General features: G+C 42.0%; 1 protein-coding gene across 2 annotated transcripts in view; it reads left to right on the plus strand.

The window, feature by feature from the left end:
* Positions 1 to 23,544, plus strand: part of PAX5 (paired box 5) — a 348,343-nt gene that overhangs the window by 72,088 nt on the left and 252,711 nt on the right. For both annotated transcript variants that reach the window (XM_061634654.1, XM_061634664.1), the window contains one exon: positions 16,705 to 16,880. In XM_061634654.1, coding sequence (XP_061490638.1) covers positions 16,705 to 16,880 — 176 coding nt within the window. The remainder of the gene's footprint in view (positions 1 to 16,704; positions 16,881 to 23,544) is intronic.

Consider the following 23,544-nt stretch of genomic DNA (forward strand, 5'->3'; position numbering starts at 1 on the left):
GCGGCCAAGAGAGAGGGTCATAATTAATGACTTTATTTGCTGGAGCACTGCTGAGAACAATTGAGTTTGTTATGGTAACAACTGATGCCAGCTTTCCTAGAGGCTCAAGGGAGGTGTTTTAGTGTGGAGTCCAGCAGCCAGAAACCGGGCAGTGTACCAGATGATCCACATGCAGCGGGAATGCTTTGGCAGATGAAGTGTCAATAAGCCTGAGTGATTCCACCTTGCACTGATGGAACCAGGGGCAAAGCATGAGGGGCTGGGATGAAGGACTGCCTTCTCAGGCATGGACTTCCAAGATTCATTATTATGATTCTTGTTCTTTTTTAAAAACCTGGCTGCAGGAGATAGTCATCGTGGGAGAGCTAGATCCTCTTGTTCATTAGTCTCCCTGTATATATATTATATCAGGAACAAAGCTACAGTTCAGAATCTTGAGGCAAAATATATCAATGCTGCAAGACTTTCAGAGAAACAACACCTCCCCCGCCATTCACCAATAATGTTGAGATGCTTAGCAATCTCCTTTACCCTGTATTAACAAAAATAGTTTTCAAAGGGTCCCAAGCAGACAAAATCCTTTTGCAGTCCAAAGTGAATTCCTTACTTTGGTGCAAAGTGAATGTGTACTTAAATGTTAATTTGCTATATATGGATTTTGTTTCTTTTCTTGGTTTTAAAAGTCATTTCACTCTAAAACAAAGTGCCCACTGAAATGAATTCAAACAATGTCTTTCTCCCCATCATTCTGTGCTACAATAAAGATGCATACACATTAGTGGCTTAACACACAGCGAGGTCATTTCTCCCCACTGCCTTTCAAGCTGCACTTACACTTTGCGGTACACATCAGAGAAGGGGTGGGGATGTCTTCACCTGACATGCATTACCTGTTTGGTTTCCCCACCCCTGCAATCTCCCCCAGAACTCCTATTCATGAAGCTGTCATCCATGTATGCTCAATGGCTATCTCAAATGCACACACCTGGCTTAACTGTGAAATGAATGTGGCTTAAGTTTTCCAGTCAGACTGAAGGTCGTTTGAGGAAAAATGCATCAAACAACAATATTTCTCAAGAAACCACAGGATCGATATGGATTGTGGCTTATGTCATGTGTATGCAGCTTCAAAACCTAGCAGTAGGAGTGCACTGGATGCAGAGTAAATGGTACACAGCCTATATTCCATTTAGAACTAAATCATGGGAAGTATCCAAATTGTGTTGGGATTGCCTGCGAGCCAATCTAAGTTTGGCAAAACTAATTTTTCAGTCTTCCTGATCACTTCCTGTTGGACCTTTTCTAAGTGAGGTAACAGCTAAGAGTAACCTTGTGGCAGAAAATGGGCATGTGAATGCACTCCTTGAGTCAGTCCATGCTACAGACTTTAACCTGCTTACCTGCTATTCCTTTTCCCCAGTGAAACCTGGAAGCTGTAATTCTGTGAGGGGGGCTAAAGATCTCTGACCAAGAATTCTCAGCATCTTCATCAAACTAACCAAACTAATGTGCATTTGGCAAATCACCAAACTGCCCCCTCCTGAAATGGCTCTTCGTGGAGGTGGTGGTGGTGGGAAGGCTGTTGTGATTCAATCGCATGCTTGTGAAGTAATATGCGTCTTTGCATTTAATATGCAAATAGCAGTTGCTGGCGTGTGTGTGATAATTAGGGAGATTGCTTGCTGCAGTTTTGACAAAAATAATTCCTCCAAAACTGCTGTTTGCATTGAGAGGAAAGCGCCCACTGGCACTTTGATTTTTTTTTTTTAGCTTTTGTTTTTCATTTGTTAGCATCTACTGATTTTCCACTGCCATGGCTCAATCCTATGTAGGTCAACTTTGTTAAATGGGTCTTACTCCCAGGGAGGTCCAACATCAGCACACAGTGAACTGGGACATATTTTGGGGCCCATGAGCCCTGGAAGGGCCTACCATGGTAGACACAAATTGCTTGCCTCCTTCCTGCATTCATGGCTGCTCAGGACCCCAGGGAAGGTGCTACAGCTGCCAGCTCCCCATTACACTTTCTTGTGAGGGGGCTTACTTGGTGGCAACAGGGGTTCAGGTCGCATTATAGTACAACAGGCATTCAGAACATTATAGGACTACCACTGCTGCTGGGTAAGCCCACTCATTTGTGAATGAAAACGTCAGGGAAGAATACGAGACTGGCAGCTGCAGCAGTGCTACCTTGGGGAGCCCAAGTGCAGGTGGGGCTAGAAGGCCCAGTTGGTGCTATGGGGGGGCACTGAGGACAGCCTGTCCAGGGCCCTCCAAAATCGAGAGCTGGGCCTCCTCCCAGGTAACTGTGTGCATAGAACTGCAACCTCATTCTTGAGTTAAATCTATCAACTTGTAAACTATTGTTTGTTTCAGGAACACAATAAAGGCATAGCCACCAAAGGACAAAGTAAAACCAGTTTACAACATTTTAAATATATATATACAGTATATAAGAATGATACATCAGTTTCAGTACTGAGCGTTTTCTTAGAATGGAAGGCCTTGGCACTTTCCTCCTGAATTCATCACTGCAAAGGGAATTCCATAACACTGAGACATTAACTTAAAAATGGATATCGGTGCATTAAATACACTGGTGTGCATCAGAAAAGAATGGTCAAGGAACATCTGAAATGAAGTCCAGTATCCTTTGAAGCCCGCAAAATGTTCCCATGTATTTAAGCATAGGAGCAAATTCTCAGTTGTAGTTCTCAAATATTTCCAGATTTTTTTTTTTTACTAAATATATCTTAATCACAGTAAGTGAATGTTAACTATAAAGCAGAGCTTGGAAGTAACTCATTAGAAATAACAAGTTACTTGTAATTCATTACTTCTTTAAGTAATGAGTGGGTAACTTCATTACATTTTGCTAGTAATAGAACTAGTAATTTCCCTACTTTTTAGCAGCAATGGTAACGCTTCCTGCATTACATTTGGATGTTACTTGGGGGGGAAGCAAGTGGAAGTCTTCTGCTCCTATGATTGGTGGCCAAAAGACATGTGCCTTACACTCGCTTCTGCGCAGTGTCGCTCTTCCCTTGTGTTCTGTGTTAGGAGTAGGGTTGCCAGGTTGCCTGAGATTGATCCTGTATCTTTAGGAGAAGAGAAAGTCAGCCAAGTGCAGGTGTTCTTGCAACACTGTAATGAGAAAAACCTCAAGGTGGAATTCTCCCTTCCCCCTGCACAACTTTTAAAGATACAGAAGAGCTCTTGGAGGCTGGGCCTCGCAACCAAGAGGTCTTCTGTATCCTTAAAAGTTGTGCAGGGGAAAGAGAGAATTCCACCTTGCGTTTTTTCTCATTACAGTGTTGCAAGAACACCTGCAGTTGGCTGACTTCTCTTCTCCTAAAGATACAGGATCAATCTCAGGCCATGAACCTGGCAACCCTAGTTAGGAGGCATGAGGGAGGAAGTGAAGACCCAGACAGTGCTGGAGGGCAAGGAGGAGGAGAAGGCAGAAGCAGCAGAATGGAGGTGAAGAGCTGTGGAGGTGTTACCCTTTCTGGCCTACTCGCCCTGCCCCCCCGCTTGCCCTGCCATCCCCCCACTCATCCTGCCTCCCCTCAGCCTGCTCGCCTGCCCCACTGCTCGTCCTGGGCACCCCTGCTTGTCCTTGCACCCCCTCCGCTTGTCCTTGCACCCCTCCTCTTGTCCTGGTGCCCTCTCTGCACCCCCTCCACTTGTCCTGGTGCCCCCTGCTCATCCTGGTGCCCCCTCTGCACCCCCCACTCATCCTGGTACCCCCTCTGCACCCCCCACTCATCCTGGTGCCCCCTCCGCTCATCCTTATGCCCCCTCCACACTCCCTCTGCTTGTCTTGGTGCCCCCTCACTCGTCCTGGTGCCCCCCTTACTCGTCCTGGTGCCCCCCTCGCTCATCCTGGTGCCCCCCTCGCTCATCCTGGTGCCCCCTTAGCATCCCGCTCATCCTGGTGCCCCCTGCTGGCGCTCCCTCCACTCGTCCTCATGTCCCCTCTGCACCCCTCCACTTGTCCTGGTACCCCCTTGCTCATCCTGGCACCCCCGCTCATCCTCATGCCCCCTCTGCACTCCCTTCACTTGTCCTGGCACCCCCTTGCTCATCCTGGTGCCCCCTTGCTCATCTTGGCACCCCCTTCGCACCCCCTGCTCACCCTGGCACCCCCCGCTCATCCTCGTGCCCCCTCTGCATCCCCTCCGCTCATCCTGGTGCCCCCCACTCATCCTGGTGCCCCCTCTGCTCCCCGCTAGCTGTTGCATGGCTTTAACTTTTTTTAAAAAAGAAAAAGATTAATCATCAGTGTTTGGCGGCCAAGACATGTGTATGACAGTGATGAGTGCTTTTGACAGGCTTATCTCACAGTTTATCTACTGAGTAATGACATCAAGGGTGTCTCCAAACCTCTTAAAATGTGGTTTGAGGCTTCTAAAAATCTCCACTGAGTTCTACTCAGACTTCAAAAGTGCCTAGAATCCTAGGTGAATCGGTGGAATGTTTTAAAGTCTCTCTTCTCCTTGCAAAGTCACTCTCTTCTTTTCCTTCCCTTTCCCTCCTTTTTAAAGGAGTGGGGGAAGAGTCAAAACAGGTTGCAATTCTTTGTGCCAATGGCTGTTCCAGATTTTTTTTTTTAAAAAAAGAATAAAGACACATACTGAGTTGGCTGAATATAGGGACTTGCCTTATACTGACTCACATCTAGAGATGTGAAGATGTGATTTCCCCCCCTGGGCCTTCACATTTCTACTCAGAGTGTTGATCTGTCTGGCTCAGTATCTACACTATCAGTAGGTCTTCAGGTTTCAGAGGTGGGACATTCCCAGCCCCCCCTAGATATGGTGGGGATTGAAACTGGGACTTTCTGTGTGCAAAGGAGGTGCTCTATCAGTAAGCTGTGGCTGCTGTCTGTATTCATATAGGAAGCTGCTTTATACTGAGTCAGACCATTGGCCCACCTAGCTCAGTATTGTCTACGCTAATTGGCAGTAACTCCCCAGGGTTGCAGGCAAAGGACATTTCCAGCCTTACCTGGAGATGCCAGGGATTGAACCTGGGACTTTCTACCTGCAAGTGGATGCTCTGCCACTGAGCTGTGGCCGTTTCCCAACATACGGTACAATTTAATTTACCACATACAAGGAAAAGAGTGACACAGTTTCCTTGCCATTTTTACTGCTTAAGTTCATCTGAAAAGTGTGGAAATACTCTTGTTACAGCCTGATCTTATGAGCCCCACCATGCTGGCCCTGCATTTCATGGTACTGGGCTCGAAGGTTACAGCAAAAGGAAGAGGCTAGCCAGGCATCCTCTCATATCAGGCTCCTTTGGTCATACTTCATATTTGAAAATGCTAATAAAATATTAATGTGTTCTAGCATAATGCTGAACTGAACATCAGTTTAAAATGTCAATTTGCAACTGATAGGTTAAACAACTAAAGATTTAGGGTGCAATCCGAACCCCAGACATACAGCACCAGGGCTTAATGAAGTCATGGAGCTACTGCCACATCCTTAGCCCTGCTGCTCATTCTGGCCAGGAAAAGCAGGTTGTTTTGCCTCAGCAGCTTCAGGGGTAGTGCAGCAAATGGGCCCAAATCAGCCCCTCCCCCTGCTGCAATCTGCAGCTCTTTGGCTGCCCCAGCTCTGTTCACTCCCTACTTGCAAACCACCCTATTTGGGGGGCTTTACTGCCAGTGGGGATACTGCCAGTGGTAGCTTCTGTCCACTCTTTCCGCTGGGTGGAACTCAGCCTAGTGCAGTGATGTGGAGGTTTTTACTTGCTCTGCCCCTTAATTGGATTAATTGGTCTAGGTGAACAAGATGAGAGTTAAAAGCATTTGTTAATTTTGGAGGCTATTTTTGTAATGGTATGTTACTGTAATAGGGAATGAAAAAGAAAATATAAGACAGCCTTTCCTTTCAACAATGATTGGCAGTATACATCTTTGTTTTATCTGTTCCCTCTATTTATTTTTTATTATTTTTATTTATTACATTTATATACCACTTTTTCTCCAAGGACCTCAAAGTGGTATATGTGGTTCTTGCCCTCCACATCTTATCATCACATCAACCTGTGAGGTCAGTTAGGATGAGAAACAGTGACTGGCCCAAGGCTCCCCAGTGGGCTTCATGGCAGAGTGGAGATTTGAACCCTGGTTTCCTAGGTCATAGACCAACACTGTAACCATTACACCACACTGGCTCTCAATAGTCTTTGGCCAAATAGATTTGCATGTTTTGAAGTGCTGCTAAACTTGTAAAATCTGTTGGATTAAATACAATTATGGAACAGAAAAAATGACTATATCCAATATATAAAAGGTAACAATATCTTTTTCAAATCTGTGAAAAACTACTACCTGTGCCTGTACTCTTGATTCTAAGTGTGAAATTTCCTTTTGCAAACTTGTTTAAAAACAACCAAACAAACCCTGCTAGATCTGTTGTGAATCCAAGTCCATGTTACAGCCTTTTCAGATGTTTCTATATACAAATGGTGAGAAATTAAATTCACTGTATTTATCCAGGTAACTACAGGGAACAGAATATCACAGGCATGAAAGCAAAAGTCCAGAGTGATGGAATGAATTTTAATAGTCAGTCTAATGTCATATTTTGTGGAGTTTCCTAGTCATTATGTGATACCACTAGTATGCATGAGATGAAAGAAAAAAATCTTGAAGTTTTATAAACCTGGACATAAGACAATAGACTTTGGTAGTGATGCTGATCTCTATGTATCTGAGACCGGCAGTGGTCCAAGTATATCTAACAGGTCAAGCTTTGAAATGAAGAAGCAATAAGCCAGTGAAATGGTACTATCACCGAAACATGATTGATCAATTGAATTCTATCTGAGACAGTGGACAGTGAGATTAACTCAGGCCTGATAGGTTCAATGAGTTAAAGCATGATGTTCATTTCAGCTTCATTTCACCAGTCTTTGCTTGTGAAATTGGTCAATCAATAGAGGTTGAAGATCATATATATATATATTGGTGACCATCTTATAGGGAATATAATCTAGTGTTGTCAGCTCCTGACTCCAGCTGTCTTCAGTGGGTAATGGAGACAGAGCTGAGACTCTATCAGTGCCATCAAAATGGTCTGATATCTTCTCCAAATGAAAAGTATTTTTGGATCTCTGATGATTTATCTTCTTTCTCTCTCCCCAACCTCCCCCCACTCCTCACTTTGATCTATAGTAAAAACCCATACCCATCTTGGAGAAATATAGTGATTTCTCTTGAAAATATTTGTGCAATGATCAGCTGCATACACTGCAAAAATAAAAAGCATTTCCTTAGTGATATTGTCCTTCAGAACAAAACAAACAAACAAATAACAGTATTTAGGAAACTCAAATAGGGTACATGCAAAGAACTCTCCCAGCATTTATGATTTTGAAACCACAGCTTTACTATTTAAGACAAAGTGGCTATACTACTTGCCAGATAAGGGTGCAAGATTTCAGGACTGTAAAGCTTCCCAAGTGGTAATTAAACAAAGTCTTTGGTACCCCCCTCCCCCCCGCAGTATTTGTCTTGCCTTCACAGTTTTCAAATGTACAATTTAACACATTTGCTATTTCGCCTGCATCTTTGTATAAGGCAAAATAATTTGGTTATATCATCAGCTAATGAAATTGGACAATGTGGGTCTGAGATTTGAAATATGGCAATATTCATGAAGAGGGGCTACTGACTGTATTATATACCATTGGTTATTTCTTAACTTTGAAAATCACATAGGAGAATATAAGGATACTCTCCTACAGTTCTTTTATAGCACTAATATCACAACATTAGAAAGGAATTCCACATCTTATTCCACTTCTTTGCATTTGACTTTTGCATAATAGCAATTTGGAGTGGGAGACAAATATCAAAGCTTTAAAAACTTATGTCAAGTATTATCTCTCTTCATTTTTGACTTACCAGTTTCTTGTTACTGTGTTTCCTCTTAAATAATCATCTTTTGTTAATATATAGAATGATATTAACAAAGAATATCTAGAATGCTATTAACATAGCCAGTGCATCCCAGTGGTTGCACTACAGAGTTAGACTTGGCTTCGGGTCATCCCTTTTCTATGGAGCATAGCACAAATGATCTCAAAATGGATGCAGTCAGCAAGTGGAGGGGGAGGGGATTGAGATTATGGCCACTGACTCTATCCCCAAGACAATTTGCTGACCAAGGTGAAGGGCAATATGGTGCCTCTCCACATCCCATATACAAAAGCTGGCTAGATTGGCAGCTGAATCTTACTTTGATACTGGCAATGAGGCAGTGTCCTCCACTGCACCTGAAGGCAGCAGGCTGGTTTAGGTTTACCTGAAGGCACTGCACCTGAAGGCAGCTCTGTCCACTCTCCACCCCTCATCATCTGTCACCTGAGGTGCCTGCCTCACTCTGCCTAATGGTAGGGCTGGCCTTCTATCCCCAATGACATTAGCACAGTAACTGGATCTTTTGCAGAAAGATTTCATGTATAGAAGTTGTATGGGTATAAAATTTTGCATACTGAGTCTATACATGTGCAGCTTCTACATGCAGAGAGTTTGTGCACAACATCCAAGCAATTTGGGGATGGAGACAGTGAATTCAATCTTGATGTCTGCACAAGGTGGCCTTAGTCAAGAGACTAAGATATTTAGTCAGCCCCAATTCCCTACCTAGAAAGGGAGATAGTAGCTGCCATTCTCTCACAGTTTGAGAGCAAGCACAATAAATATTGCAAGTTCTTTGCTAATTTAAGTGCACCGTATGAATTACTGGCAGTAGTAGCATACCACATGTTTTCAAGGAAAAGAGATTTCTGTTAAATGAGAAAGTTAAATAAATGGCATATGTTGCAGACATTAAACAATATACATAAATCACATGAATCACACTCTCCAAGAAGCTGGTGGAAGGCACTACATCTGCCATTGCCACCTGAGCATCCATCAGCAGCATTGGATCTAACAGTATCGCAAGCTACAAACCTGATCCTTAGAGGGGAGTGATACTTTATCCAGAACAGGATGAAAGCCAACTAAACTGATAGACAAAAAGCTCTGTTGTCTTATCTGGACTGAACTTCAGTAGAGCTTCAGTATGTGTGCTGTTGATTAGATGCATCTGCAGCTGTCTGAAAATACTGGTAAATTTGTTCAGTAGAGCACCCAGCCTTTCATGATAAAGGGTATACCACTATTAATGACAGAAACTTTTCAGGTATTATAACTTGCTTTGGGTGGCTAGGATGTGAAGCTCTGGTATATATTTTGATTTTTGTCTGCCCTTTGACATGTGATTTAAAAATGTCAACCTGCCTTGAGACTTAGAGATGGTGTGGTCTGAACATAGGAATGAATAAGGCTGTAATCATATGCTCAATGACGTGGGATTAAATCCCAATGAAATCAGTGGAATTTCAGAGCGGTAGTGAGATTGGGGCCACGTGACTGCATTGGTGGAGCCAATCTGGCATTCCTGCCCTCACCATCACTCTGCCCTCCCTCAGCCCCCTCCAAATAAGCTGCAGTGACACTGGTGTCGGGAGGACAGCTTCGCCTCATCACACTGGCTGCTATTGATGCTATGGAGTTGGCCACCTTCCTTATTTATCTGCATAGTGCAGCCTTGTTCAAGGAAAACTAGTACCAGCAGAGTTCTAAATAAGCAATGTGGTTAAGGGCCTGTTTATGCAGTCACACAGAGGGGCTTGTGCTATGCCGGTGGAATTTTCAACCTTTTGTCTTTGAACACCTTCCTCATGTCATGTAACAAATCACTGTTGCAACTTTAGGCCCCTTCAGCCTGTTGTTTTTTGGTGGGTATATTCTGCAACATGTTATTAACGCAATAGTAGTGCATTAGTTGTGGATTTGTTCCAGACCGTCCACATGTCATTCTGCTTTATTAGTAGGTCTGTGATGGTTGCACAATGTTACCACATTATGCTGTGTGGAAAAGTGCTCTTCTTCTTACAGTGCAACAAAAGCGGGACAACACCCCCACCTCAGAACATTTGTGGTATGAAAAGTGACAGGATTTTAGCAGGAAACTACAGAACATGCACCTGTTGCAGATGAAGCAGTATGACCACCCCAAAGCTTTCACACGCACAAATGGCATTGAAAGCATCCTGATACCATCATGAGCACAAATCATGATAAATGCTCAATAAAAAAGACATCTGGAGCCCTCTTTTTTGGTTTCAAAAGCAGTTTGCTATGCTGCTGTAGAGTTCCTTTGGTTTACTGTTTTTTTAAATCCTGGCCCATGTTTGCTCAGAAGCAAATTGCATTTAGTTCAGTGAGACACTTACTTCCAAGTAAATCTGCCTATGGGTATGGTGCTAGTGCTGTCAACATGGAAGCACAATTTTCCTAAGTGATGGGATGTCTGGATGAAGAATCCCTTTACTGCTCCCTGGAGCATATTTATAAGTTAAACTGTTAGAAGTCTGCCAACAGTATTTTTAATTATCTGAGATGTTCTGGTGTAGTCAAACAATGTCTGATGGTAATGGTAATTATCTCACATTTGTGTTGAAATGAAATGTTGAAATGCATGACCATGGGAATTGAAAATTTGACAAATTCCCAGCATTTGTGATTGTCAGATTCAAACCTGAATTATCACAAACTACTACAAATCATACATAACCTAGATTTTAGTTACCAAATTCATGTTTTGGTTGGAAAACTCAGTTTTTGAGATCTTAACGCATGGAGTGGTATTCAAAGCTAGTCCTGCTCAGAGTAGACCCATTGAAGTTAACAGACATGAGACATGACTAAGTTACGGTCTTTAATTTCAGTGGGTGTACTCTGAATAGAACTTAAATTAACACAACCCTTCCATTTTTGGGGATACAAAAGTGTAAAACTACCATTTTTAATGTTCACAGCGTCATTTCAAATTCAAAACTGAATTTATTTCAGGTTTCAGTTTGTGTACTGTATAGCTACAATAAGCCCTTAAACGCCTTTGAATATTCATTTTCCTTTACAGCTAAAATACATATAAGGAAATTTGTTACAAATAGGTTATTAAGACCTTCCTAATGCAATGGTACAAGCATTTAAAACTTATCATAATAATGCCTAACAGTTTACTTTGTATAAGAAGATAAATTAGTATATTAGATAACAGTATAAGAAGATAAGTTAAAACAAATATTATTTTGCCTGACTGATTTTTTTTTTAAAAATGTATGCTTGTGGGTGACTGTGCTCATGTATAGTTGTTGGTATGGATGGAAAATTTTGCAAAAATGGGCACAGTTAAATAAAATCTGAAATTGGTCAGTATGGAGAACCAAGCATGTGGCCAGCTCTTGTGTGGTTGGTCTTTGTGTACTATGTAGCAACTATGATCCTCCTCCTTCCCTGCACGATTTGAATATCTACTGCAGCATGGGAAGATAAGGGATTTTAACCCTTTGCCTCTACTACAATCCTGATCCAAATTTGGGCTGCAATGTCTGCTATTTTCACAAGGAGGAAAACTGCAATTAGAATCAATATCAGCTTTCTTCCAAGGAAAAAAATAGCACCTGTGGGGTGGGGGAATATTAGGACTGCAGTTAAGTCTCACCCCCCATGTTCTAATCCCCAAACAGAATTGGTCCTTCCATGACAAAAAAAACAAGCATGCAAGAGCCAACCACATACTTAATATCACATCTAGTTTACCCATAAGGAAAGAGTATAAGTATACTCTTGCAAGGCTTTGTACCACACATTGAGTTGAAACAGAGTAGGGAACCACAGAGATACCTCGCAAAAAACCCAACTTAACCAGTTTAAGCACCTTGGACAGCTCTCCTTGAATGTTTGAACTAAAACCTGCAATGGATTCCACTGTCCTGGAACCACCAGCCGCCACTGCCCTAGATTTAAACATATGTGACCCATAATAATACCTTAATTTTTTTTTCTTTTGCTGCTGCTGAGATAGGGATTTTGAGAGGTTAGAGCAGGGATGGGAGGTCTAATTTGATGGGAGTGGCAAGGAGAGAAAAAGAGGGGAGGCAGAGAGAAAGGATGGTCCCGCCCACTTTGGGCTCTGGTCCCACCCATTTTGGTCCCAGCCCTGCCAGTGTGCAGCTCCTGACACATTACTGAGGGAATGCAGCCCTTGACAGAAAAAAAGGTTACCAACCCTTGGGTTAGTGAATAGAATAGCTTATCTGAGAATTTGTATCAGATATTTCTGGCAAAATATGCTACACAAATTGCAGCCATATCTAAAGATCTGGTGAAATCTTAGATGCTGATAGGAAATAAATACCTTATTTATGGAGGGTGTGTGGTCTACACCAGAGGTTCCCAAACTGTAGGTAGCGAGCTTCATCCAGGTGATCTGCAGCACGTCTGTAGATTTGTGGTTGAAGACAGGAGACAGCACATCCATTGTATGAAATATTCATATTGATTTTAATTGTGTTTCTATTACTTCTTTTATTTCATACAGTGTATTTTATTGTATTGCAATTTGAATTCTATGAAAAAAATCATTAAGTGGTCCACCAAGACCTTGACCAATTTTCAGGTGGTTTGTAGAGGGGGAAAAGTTTGGGAACTACTGATCTATACAGATAATGGTGGTGTGGCTTCTGGATGTCCCAATAGTGCACCTGGTAATACAGCTCAGAGGTTGCAACTCATATTGACTGGGCCTGAAGTTTGGTCCCTTTTTGAATCCTAATAGCTTTTTGCTCCTGTATAACAACAACAACATGTCCCTTCACACAAAACACATCCTCTAGAGAACTTTTGACTCTTCCTTATTATGGAATTGCAAGATTTTTTTAGTGTGCGGTTGGACACAAAATGCAGAGTTGGGAAAAGATTGTTCAGTTAGAAAGCTGATAATCTGCAGTTTGAAAAATGGGGGGGATTAGACACATTAGACATCTGTGTTTATTAAGCATTTAAATGGCAGGCAGTGAGCAGCATGTATGCAAATTACATAAGAATAGAATGTGCTCAGTTTCCATACTTAAAACAAACTGCCCAAACCATATTAAAACACCATCTTCTTGTGCTGGAATCTCCTCTTCTTCACCTCCATCTTCTAGCAGGTAAAGCTCCAGTGCATCCTTGTAACTATTCTTAAAGTACTCCTAGTTTTGCATCTGTTAGTTACTGAACTAAGACAGATTCATAAATGAATCATTTCTGTGTAGCAGAACTACTGAATCCACCGCTGATGCAGGGTGTAAGCAAGGAGCAAAGCATGTTTTATGTTCATTTGGCTTTTCTTTGTGTGTGTGTGTGTTTGGGTGGGTGGATGTGGGTGTCTAGAGTCATGAGGATCTGGAAAATAACCTGAAATTTTTTTTGAGGGGGGCTTGGAGAAAAAATGGAAAAATTTGGAAAAGAACCCACATTTTTAATTCCCCCACACACTTTTTTCCTGGGCCTTCACATCTTTAGAGGGGGCTGACAGAGAATTTGTGCAGTTGAACAATCTGTTTTTTTTAAAACAAAACCCCTGTGGAATTGAGCCCTATTATGCTGAGAAATAAGCCTTCAATAGTATCTCCCCCCCCTGCTACTGCTTACATGATTCCCTCCTTTATTTTCTATACCATATAACTACGCCCAGAGCAATGGATGAATGAATGAGAAAGAATAAGAAGGTAGCTATTAGGTTCTGTAGGGTGACTTTCTTAGCACTAAAACCATTACACTGAAAATTCTAGGTAATAATCAGTTAATGTATTTAGCCCTGCAGAATACTTTTTAACAAAGGTACTCAAATTTAATAGATTTCTATGGTACTTTAAGAAAATATACATAATATTGCTGCCTTTGGGTACCTTTCCTCATGACTGCATCTATGAAAAATATGCCTGAACACTATTATTTCCAAATGGATATATCTATAAATACATAAATACAAAATCATTGAATTTGATGAAATCCGTTTTGTTTTGTTTTTGGTGAGGATCCCATCACTGCATTCAAGAGTGTATTTACCTTTCAAAAAAAAACACCCGGTGATTTACTCCCACATTCATTCAGCAATAAAGTGATTTATGTCTGTGCTGTCTGCACTGCTGTTTCAATGAGAAATAAACTACTGCTGCTCCTCTTTGCTTTGCCTGTATTGCTGAAAAGCAAGATGCTGAAAATCCCATAATCCTATGCAATAACAAGAGAAAATGGAGGAGCCTGCCTTTTAAAAGAGCACTCTACCCAACTATTTCCGCCCAGGGGATCAGGAGTAGTTATGCAATTGCAGAACTATCCACCTCATGTATTAACATTTCAGGGGCAACAGAATAAATTACTGCTGGATCTTCTAGCTATAATTTAACAATTGTTAAGCAGTCACATGCAATAGTGACAGTCCCACAAATAGATTGAACAGTCAATCAGTAGTAAACTGCCAGCCTGTCAGAATACCCCCAATGTTTGGTTTTTCATGTTTGATTTCTTTTTCTTATGTTTTTGAATGCAGCTTAGAGAAATTGAAGGAGGTAAATATGTTGGAAATAACCAACTGCAAAGAGAGAAGAGTAAGAGTTCTGTTGATAGGATCATACATGGAAGCAAACCTATAAGTTGCTACCCTTCCAAAGCCTAACAATAACAAAGTCAACCCATGCATACTGGTACACTAAGGAATTGTGCTTTTAAAAAATAAACAAATACCTGGCCCTTCTCCTGTGCTTTTGAAACAGGCATTTACAGTGCAATCTTAACCATGTCTAAGTCATGTAACTCATCTCCTTTAACTCACATTAATAATGCATTCAGTGGGACTACCACCAGGGACTTGGGTGAGGATTGCAGCTTTAGCCATGCCAGGGAAAGGTCCCTCAACTGCATGTGTATATGACAGGTTACTATTTAAAGGCAAGAAGGACAAGGGCAGAAAAAAGTGGCGACTGTACTTGTGGTATTACTGTAAATGACTTGAAAGCAGATACAGCAAAAACTCTTCGATGTTATGAATTCATTGCCATAAGATGAAAGCTAGTAGCTTAAATGACTTTAAAAGGGTAAGACAATTGAATGGAGGGTAAATCTATCAATGGCTGTGAATAAATAGAACCTCCAGGATCAGAGGCAGCATCTCTGAATGTTTATGACCAGGAAATAATAGTGGGAGAGGGCTCTGGCCTTCATGTTTTTCTTGTGGGCTTCCCAGAGGCATCTTGTTAGTACCCCCACTGTGGCACTCAGGAGGTTGGGCCAAATAGACATATGGTCTGGTGATGATCCAGCAGGGCTCTTATTGTTTATGTGACTGGCTGGTATACAACTGAAAATGCCAGTTCTGGGTCATTTCTTATTTCTTTATTGTATTATGTTCCATTTGCCTGGAAAGAACTCAGAACAGCTTATATGTGATACCCAAGAGATACCTTTCATCCAAGCAACTTGCTTAAGTCAGACCTGATTGGTTCCAGCAGTAGAATTGTGTCATGTACCCTTAGCCCATATTCTGGGCCTGATGTAGTTTCAGTTTAAAATGTATAACAATAATTTGCTCAATAACCTTTAACTCACATTAATAATGCATTCTGCATTACTTTAGATAATTGATGGATATGTTTCATGAAAATAACTGACAGTGCAATGGATTTCAGTAAAGCAGAAGCAGCACAATCTTTTTGTTATCATTTCATCAGAATTATGTAAATGTATAACTTTTAAAGCTGAATTGCAAATAATGTTGGTTTAACCTGATATTTTAAAACAAGAATTTCCATGCTCTGTTACCTGGCCATTTGGTAACATACAGCTACCTACCAGACTTTTAATTTTATAAGCCATGGTTGATTAAACCCAGTACTCATTCTGCTAGACATTATATAATTTGGGAATGTGGGAAAAAGAGATCATCTGCTTTTTATATTTTTTGCTCTCTGTGTGCCATAGTGTAATTCTTACATGAGTGCAGGATTCCCTCAGTGCACGTACCTGAATGGATTCCTTTTTTGTCTCAAACTAGCATGATGATAACTGAACAAAAGTAAAAACAACACTTATTGGTGTGTATCATCATCATGATGCCATAGAGCCAACCTCTATATTTTCAGGGGCTGCTCTGTTCTCCAGACCAAGGGCCAGATAAAATTTATCTGAAGCCGGATCAACCAGTTTGCCATTCATTGAGTGGATACTTATCACTTTCTTATACTGCAGCAGCAATGTCTCATTATTTTCAAATGTAGACCAATATATGGCAAGAAAAAAATATTCACTGCTGTTTGTTTGTCTCTTAGCATTCCAGTAAATGTCAGTAAATATTCATTGAGAGGTTTGCAGTGAAAAGAGGCCAGATTTGGGTATATGGCTACCATTTAACCACACAATACTATTGTTTTATCATAGGAAGCAGATCATTGTGTATTTGGGTGGTTTTTGGTTACTTTTCATTTCCATCCTATTTACCTGTATTACATTAAATAAGTATCTTCTGCTATCAGTTATTCAGCTGCTGTATTGTCTTAAAGCATATCCCCATAACACTTCAGGGATTAATTTATCTTCTGAATGTATACAGATAGACATGCAACTTATATATATGTAAACAAAGGTCACAGTGAAATTAAATAAGATATACTGCTAAGTTGTGGTTGCCTATATATATATATATATATATATATATATATTTCAAAATTCCAGTGGAAAAATAAGTTGTGATTGCCACTGTAATAGCTATATATCTGTTCCGTATTTTTTTTTTCCTTCTTGGAAAGGCATTCAGGAATCTCCAGTACCAAATGGCCATTCTCTTCCGGGTAGAGACTTCCTTCGGAAACAAATGCGGGGAGATCTTTTCACCCAGCAGCAGCTAGAAGTGTTGGATCGAGTCTTTGAAAGACAGCATTATTCTGACATCTTCACAACAACTGAACCCATCAAACCAGAGCAGGTAATACTTGGAGCTGAAACTAACTACCTCCTCAGTTTCGTCTCCATATCAACTTCTAGGCCATCAGCTATTGTTTTGCATCTGGTTTTTTGTATTTGACATTTAATATTTATTTATTGAATTTATTAGTCGCACATCTGTCTGGTTATCCAGCCACTCTGGGCGACGTACAACATAAAAACATACAAATTACATTAGAGCATTCAAAATATCAAGCAATAATAATAAAACCTAACCCACCCCAAAAGCCTGCCTGAAGAGCCAGGTCTTTAAGGCCCGGCAGAAGCTTATCATAGAGGGGGCATGGCGGAGATCATTTGGGAGGGAATTCCACAGAGTGGGGGCCACGATTGAAAAAGCCCTCTCCCTAGTCCTCACCAGTCTAGCTGTTTTAACTGGTGGGATGGAGAGAAGGTCTATTGAGGCTGATCTTGTTGAGCGGCATTGCTGATGATGCTGGAGGCGCTCTTTCAGATAGACTGGGCCAAAACCGTGCAGGGTTTTAAAGGTCAAAACCAACACGAATTGGGCCTGGAAAACAACTGGTAACCAGTGCAACTCCTTCAGCACTGGAGTAATGTGATCTCGCCAGTGGCTGCCTTTAATCAGGCGAGCCGCCGCATTCTGTACTAGTTGCAGCTTCTGGACCATTTTCAAGGATAACCCCACGTAGAGCGCATTACAGTAGTCTAGGCGAGAGGAGACCAGGTCATGTACCACAGATGGGAGCAGATGGTTGGGAAGGTAGGGGCACAGCCTTCGTATCAGATGGAGTTGATATAGTGCTGCCCGGCTCACAGCTGAGACCTGAGCCTCCATGGACAGCTGGGAGTCAAGAATGACCCCCAGGCTGCGGACCTGGTCTTTTAGGGACAATTGTACCCCATTGAGCACCAGGTCAACATCCCCCAACCTTCTCTTGTCTCCCATGAACAGTACCTCAGTTTTGTCAGGGTTCAGCTTCAGCTTATTCCTTCCCATCCAGCCACTTACCAACTCCAGGCACTTGGACAGGGTTTCTACAGCCAACCTTGGTGAAGATTTAAATGAGAGATAGAGCTGTGTGTCATCCGCATACTGGTGACATTGCAGCCCAAATCTCCTGATGATAGCCCCCAGCGGCTTAATATAGATGTTAAACAGCATCGGGGAGAGGATGGAGCCCTGTGGCACCCCACAGATGAGAGGCCAAGGATCCGAAACCTCATCCCCCAATGCCACTCTCTGGTACCTACCAGAGAGGAACAGAACCACTGCAATACAGTGCCCCCTATACCCAACCTCTCCAGGTGGTCCAGAAGGATACCGTGGTCAACGGTATTAAAAGCCGCTGAGAGATCCAGGAGGACAAGGAAGGTACATTCGCCCCTATCCAGCACCCTCCTCATATCGTCCACCAAGATGACCAAGGCCGTTTCAGTCCCGTGTCCAGGCCTGAAGCCTGATTGAAATGGATCTAGATAATCCGCTTCCTCCAAGTGCGCTTGCAACTGCTTCGCCACCACCCGCTCAACCACCTTGCCCAGAAATGGTAAATTCGAGACTGGGCAAAAGTTGTTCAAATCTTGGGGATCCAAGGAGGGCTTCTTTACAATTGGTTTTATTATTGCCTCCTTGAGGGCTGATGGCATTACTCCCTCTTCCAGGGATGTATTTACCACCGCCTTGATCCCTTCGTTCAGTCTGACCTTGCAGCTCATAATGAGCCACGACGGGCAAGGGTCGAGTAAGCAAGTGGTTGGCTTTAAGGTTGAAAGCACCTTGTCCACTTCATCAGACGGAAGAAGCTGGAACCCACCAAAACGCCACTGGCTGGCTCTGGCTCACTCACTGTGTCCACAGTTCACGGAAAAGCACTCTTTAGATGATCGATTTTGTCCGCAAAGTGGTTTGCAAATTCATCACAGGAGGTCTTAAAATGTTCTGTCAGTTCTGGGGCAACTGGACCAACCAAGCTCTGGACCACTTGGAACAACCTCCTGGGACAGCACTCTGTGGATGCAATAGAGGCAGCATAAAAATCCTTTTTTGCTGCCCTTATCGCCACATGGTAGGCTGTCGCAGCCTATTTGTCACTGAATTTGATATTCTTCAGTATTTGATAAGTATATATGCTATATATCATATTCAATTGATACTGGGCATTTGATATTCACTTTTTTGAAGTTTGTACACTATTTTAAATTTGGAGATGATGTTGTGAGTGACAAAAAAGCAAGGATGGAAGGATAGCGAATGCCAGCAGTAGGGAATTGGATCTAGCCAGAGGACCAGATCTCAAAGTGGCCAACCCTCCATGAGGGCAGGACCACCAATCTGTCAATCACCTAACATTATATGATATCAGGTTATTGAAAGTTTAAGCCAGAGCTGCAAATGAAGAATCTCACTTCGGAACCCTGGTATCCTGCACTGATCAGGTAGCAGTCAGATATCAGGGCAATTCAGAAATGCAGAATCATTCAGGCAAAGCCAAGCTCAAGCATGGTGAGGCAGCAAAAAAGGGGGCATGGTCCAACATCAGGGTCATGAAGCAAAGTCAGTATCAAACACCACAGAGCAGGCCAAAGGTAGGCAGGATTTCAAGAGGTATTAGCAGGACTCAGTAGCATAAGGCCAGTCAAGATGGAAAGTAGGCACAAGAAACTGGATTGCACAGAGGTAAGGACCAGTGTCATTCCAGCAGCTCACAGTCCTCAACTGGGAGCTTATGTAGCCAGACCCTACCCAGACCCAAGTGCAACTGGCTTGAAGGTTCCCTGCTTGTGAGAAGGCCCTTTCCCTCAAGGACCTGGTTCCTCTGGGCCTTGAGGCACATCTTCTGTATACAGGTGGCTGCCTGTGCCTTCACCTTCTGATGGTGGCATTCTTTGGGGCTGGGAGGTAGCTCAACTTCCTCTGCTTCTGTAGGTGAAGAAGCTGCCACAGGTGAGACAGGAACCTTGTCCACAAGTTCCTCCCAGTCTTCTTCTGCAGATGAGCCTGACATTACTTCTCTGAGATGCTGGAGATGTCTGGGGTAGCATTGGAGCCTGCAGGCCTCACAAGGTCCTTGGACTTTGTGTCATCAGGGTTGTTATCTCAGATGGAGTCATCCTGGCTTAGGCCTAGGCCAGGCATGACACCTGGCTTGAATTCAAGCCATGACTGCAAAGGAAGAATTCAGGACCACTCTCCAAGTGCACTCTTGATTCTTCCACTGCAGCTGGTAATTTTTGAACTCGGTATCTTTTTCTGTTGCCATGTAGTTATGTTAGTCATACCACACTCCATTACAGCCACACCCAGTTTTCCACTTTCCCTCATCTCCCTTGTTCTCCCTGTCATCTTGCAAGTCCCCACTCCACTACAACAGATGTCCCTAGGAGTCTAGGGGAGGCTGTGTTAGCTACTGAGAAGAGTCTTCTCAATGGCTGACCCACCTCCTTTCACCCTGATTGACTCCAATCAACACGAAAGGACAAGGACTCTTTTCAATGGCTAACATGCTCCCTTTTCATGCTGATTGGCTGATACCTAGGGACCTGGTCGGGACCCTGCTCCCAAAAAAGTAACAGGTTTGTGACACCCCCCCCGATGACCCTGGATAACTACACCCCTGCATGTAGGGCAACAGAAAAAGGTGCTAAATTCAAATAAAGCCAGACTTTGGCTGCACTTAGTGTGTGCTCCCGATTCTTCCTTTGTAAGTGGCTTGAACTTTCCTGTGCCTGACATCATATGACATCAGGCAAAGGAAAGGATGGGCATGGTTAGTCCCAAATAGCCTGACAGGCCAAACTCTGAGCACTGGCAGCCCTAATTTAGCCCATAGGCTGGAGCTGTCTGCCACTGGCAAATTAGCAGAAAGAAGGATTTTTAAAAAAAATTCAATCAGCAAGGAAGTGAATTTCAGACTCAGCAGCAAACTGAGTCAGACGTGAGGTAGAATCACGTGCCGCTTTGGAGTTAATGCAGAAATATAACAAACTCTATAAAAAACTTTGTAAGCAAATGCTGCTTTTGTCATTTCACACACAGTTAACTAGGAAACATACCTGTAAGGTAGGAATTAAATCAAATAAATCCTACTGAAATCAAAATGTTACAACTAATTTTAGTTCTGTTGATTTCAGTGGAACAAATGTATTAACTTTTTCTGGTCTGGAACTAATGCTCTTACAGAGAGCTAATTGGTTCAGACATTCAGCGATGATCCATCAAATGTTAAGTAACCATATGATAGGTGTTCAAATAATGTGTGAACTAGCCCTTAGACTCTTTTCTTTGCATGCAGTCTAAAGAAATGTGAGGCATTGCTCTTGGACCATGAAATTTAAGCACCTTTAAACCTACTGATTTCAATGGAAGAGATTTACAGTGCAATACTATACATGTCTACTCAGACGTAAGTCCCATTGAGTTAAATGGGACTTACTGTCATGTAAGCAAGTATAAGATTGCATCTTTAAGCATGTTTTTACTTCTTCCTTTGCAGTCATTGCGATTTAATTTTGGTTGGATCATGCCTAGTCTAATTGTCTCCTCCCACCCCCATGTGCTGAAATATAGGATGAAAATTGCAGGATGAAGCAGATATTTTGGCTGCAGCTCTAGAAATAGAAAAGTATGCATTTGACATAACATCCCTACAATGACAGTTCTGATAATTGCAGCAGAGAAAATGTTTCTGCTTCATTTATTGATTGCCGTTGTTTGCACTGAATATGAATCTAATGTATTTGCATAGAACCTGAAAATGTTCACACTATAGTATGCTTCATGGGAATATTCAGCTAATGAGTGATCTGGTTTTTGTAAATGTGTGAAACAGTGAAAAATGAATGCTTTATGTACCATTAGGTGAAGTTCACTTTACTTTTGATATTAGTGATCGTTTGGAAAGACTAGCAGAGCAGAAGACCAGATCACAGGGTATTTTATTTTAATAAAAATTACTCAGAATTGTTTTTGGCAGGTCTTCCATGCTGTCAACTTCAGTGTATTAAAACTGAATATAGAGGAAACAATATGTTGAGAAAATGCAGTTTCAGAATTATTTTGTTAGGTGATTTAAGATTATAACTTTTTAAAAGTTAAGCAGAAGTGGTGTTTGCAAGGCACGTTATATGGCCACTTGGAACCTGACATAGATATAGGGAACATCTGTTGAACAGAAGTTGATAACAAAAAGATCTTTATTTTTCATGCAAGAAATGTATGGTTCAGTAGCAGGGGTGGCTAACCTTTTTTTTGGCCAGAGGGCTGCATTCACCTTTTGCCAACCATCTGGGGGCCACATTCCAGTGCTGCATGTGATCATCACTCACACCAACCACACACATACACAGAATATAAAGCTCCCTTTGGTTCTGTGTGGATCAGCTGAGGAGGGGACTGCCCCCTCCCCAGTCATCAGATTGATAATTTCATAAGCAGGGAGGTGTAGTAATTATCAGTCTGATGACTGGGGAGGGGACAGTTTCCATCTCCATGTGGCCATTGTGCTAGGTGAAGAGGTTTAAACCTCTCTGTCCACCACAGCAAATGTGTCCACTGAGACAAACAATGGTGACAAGAGACAAAGTTGTAAGTCTGATTGATGAATTGAAAATGAACAAATCACTGAGTGCAGATGGCATCAATCCAAGAGTTCTTAAAGAAATGAAATGTGAAACCGCTGATCTTCTAACAAACATATGCAATAACTTGTCCCTCAGATCATACCTGAGGACTGGAAATTGGCCCATGTAGGACCAATTTTTCAAAATGGATCTAGGGCAGATCTGGGAAATTACAGGAAAGTTAGCTTAATGTATGTTGTAGGAAAACTGGTGGAAAGCATTATTAAAGACAGAATTAACAACCACATAGAAGAGGCAGTCTTGCTGAAGAAGATCCATCATAGCTTCTGCAAGGGTAAGTTATGCCTAACTAACATTTTAGAGTTCTTTGAGAGTCTCAATAAGCATATGGATGGGGGGGATCCAGTCAACACTGAATATTTAGACTTTTAAAAAGCTTTTGATAAAGTCCCTCACTAAAGTCTCCTGAATAATCTTAGCAGTAATGGGATAAGAGGGCAAGTCCTCTTATGGACCAGTAGCTGGTTAAAGAACAGGAAGCAGAGAGTAGGAATAAATGGGCAGCTCTCACAATGAAGGGATTAAGAAGTGGGAATCAATGTACTTTTAAACCTATTTATAAGTGATGGAGTTAGGGGTAAACCATGTTTGCTGATGATGCCAAATCTTTCAGGGTGGTAGAAACAAAAAGGGATTGTGAGGAGTTCCAAAATGATCTCCTCAAACTGAATGAATGGGCATTAAAATGACAAATGTGATTCAATGAACCCAAGTGTAAAGTGAGGACATTGGGGCAAAAAATCCTAACTTCACATATACTCTTATGAGATCTTGACTTGTGGTGATTGACCAGGTAAGAGATCTTGAAGTTGTGGTGGATAGTTTGAGGAAAATGTTGAGCCATTGGGTGGCAGCTGTGAAAAAGGTGTTAGGGATAATTTAGAAAAGGGATTGAAAATAAAACTGTCAGTATCATAATATGGTTATACAAATCTATGATAAGATCTCACTTGGAATACTAAGTACATTTCTGGTTGCTGCACCTTAAAAAGAATATTGTAGAGATGGGAAAGTGTGGGAAATTATGCACGGTGTGGAGG

Source organism: Rhineura floridana, chromosome 1 (genome assembly GCF_030035675.1).
Source record: "Rhineura floridana isolate rRhiFlo1 chromosome 1, rRhiFlo1.hap2, whole genome shotgun sequence".
Taxonomy (NCBI): domain Eukaryota; kingdom Metazoa; phylum Chordata; class Lepidosauria; order Squamata; family Rhineuridae; genus Rhineura; species Rhineura floridana.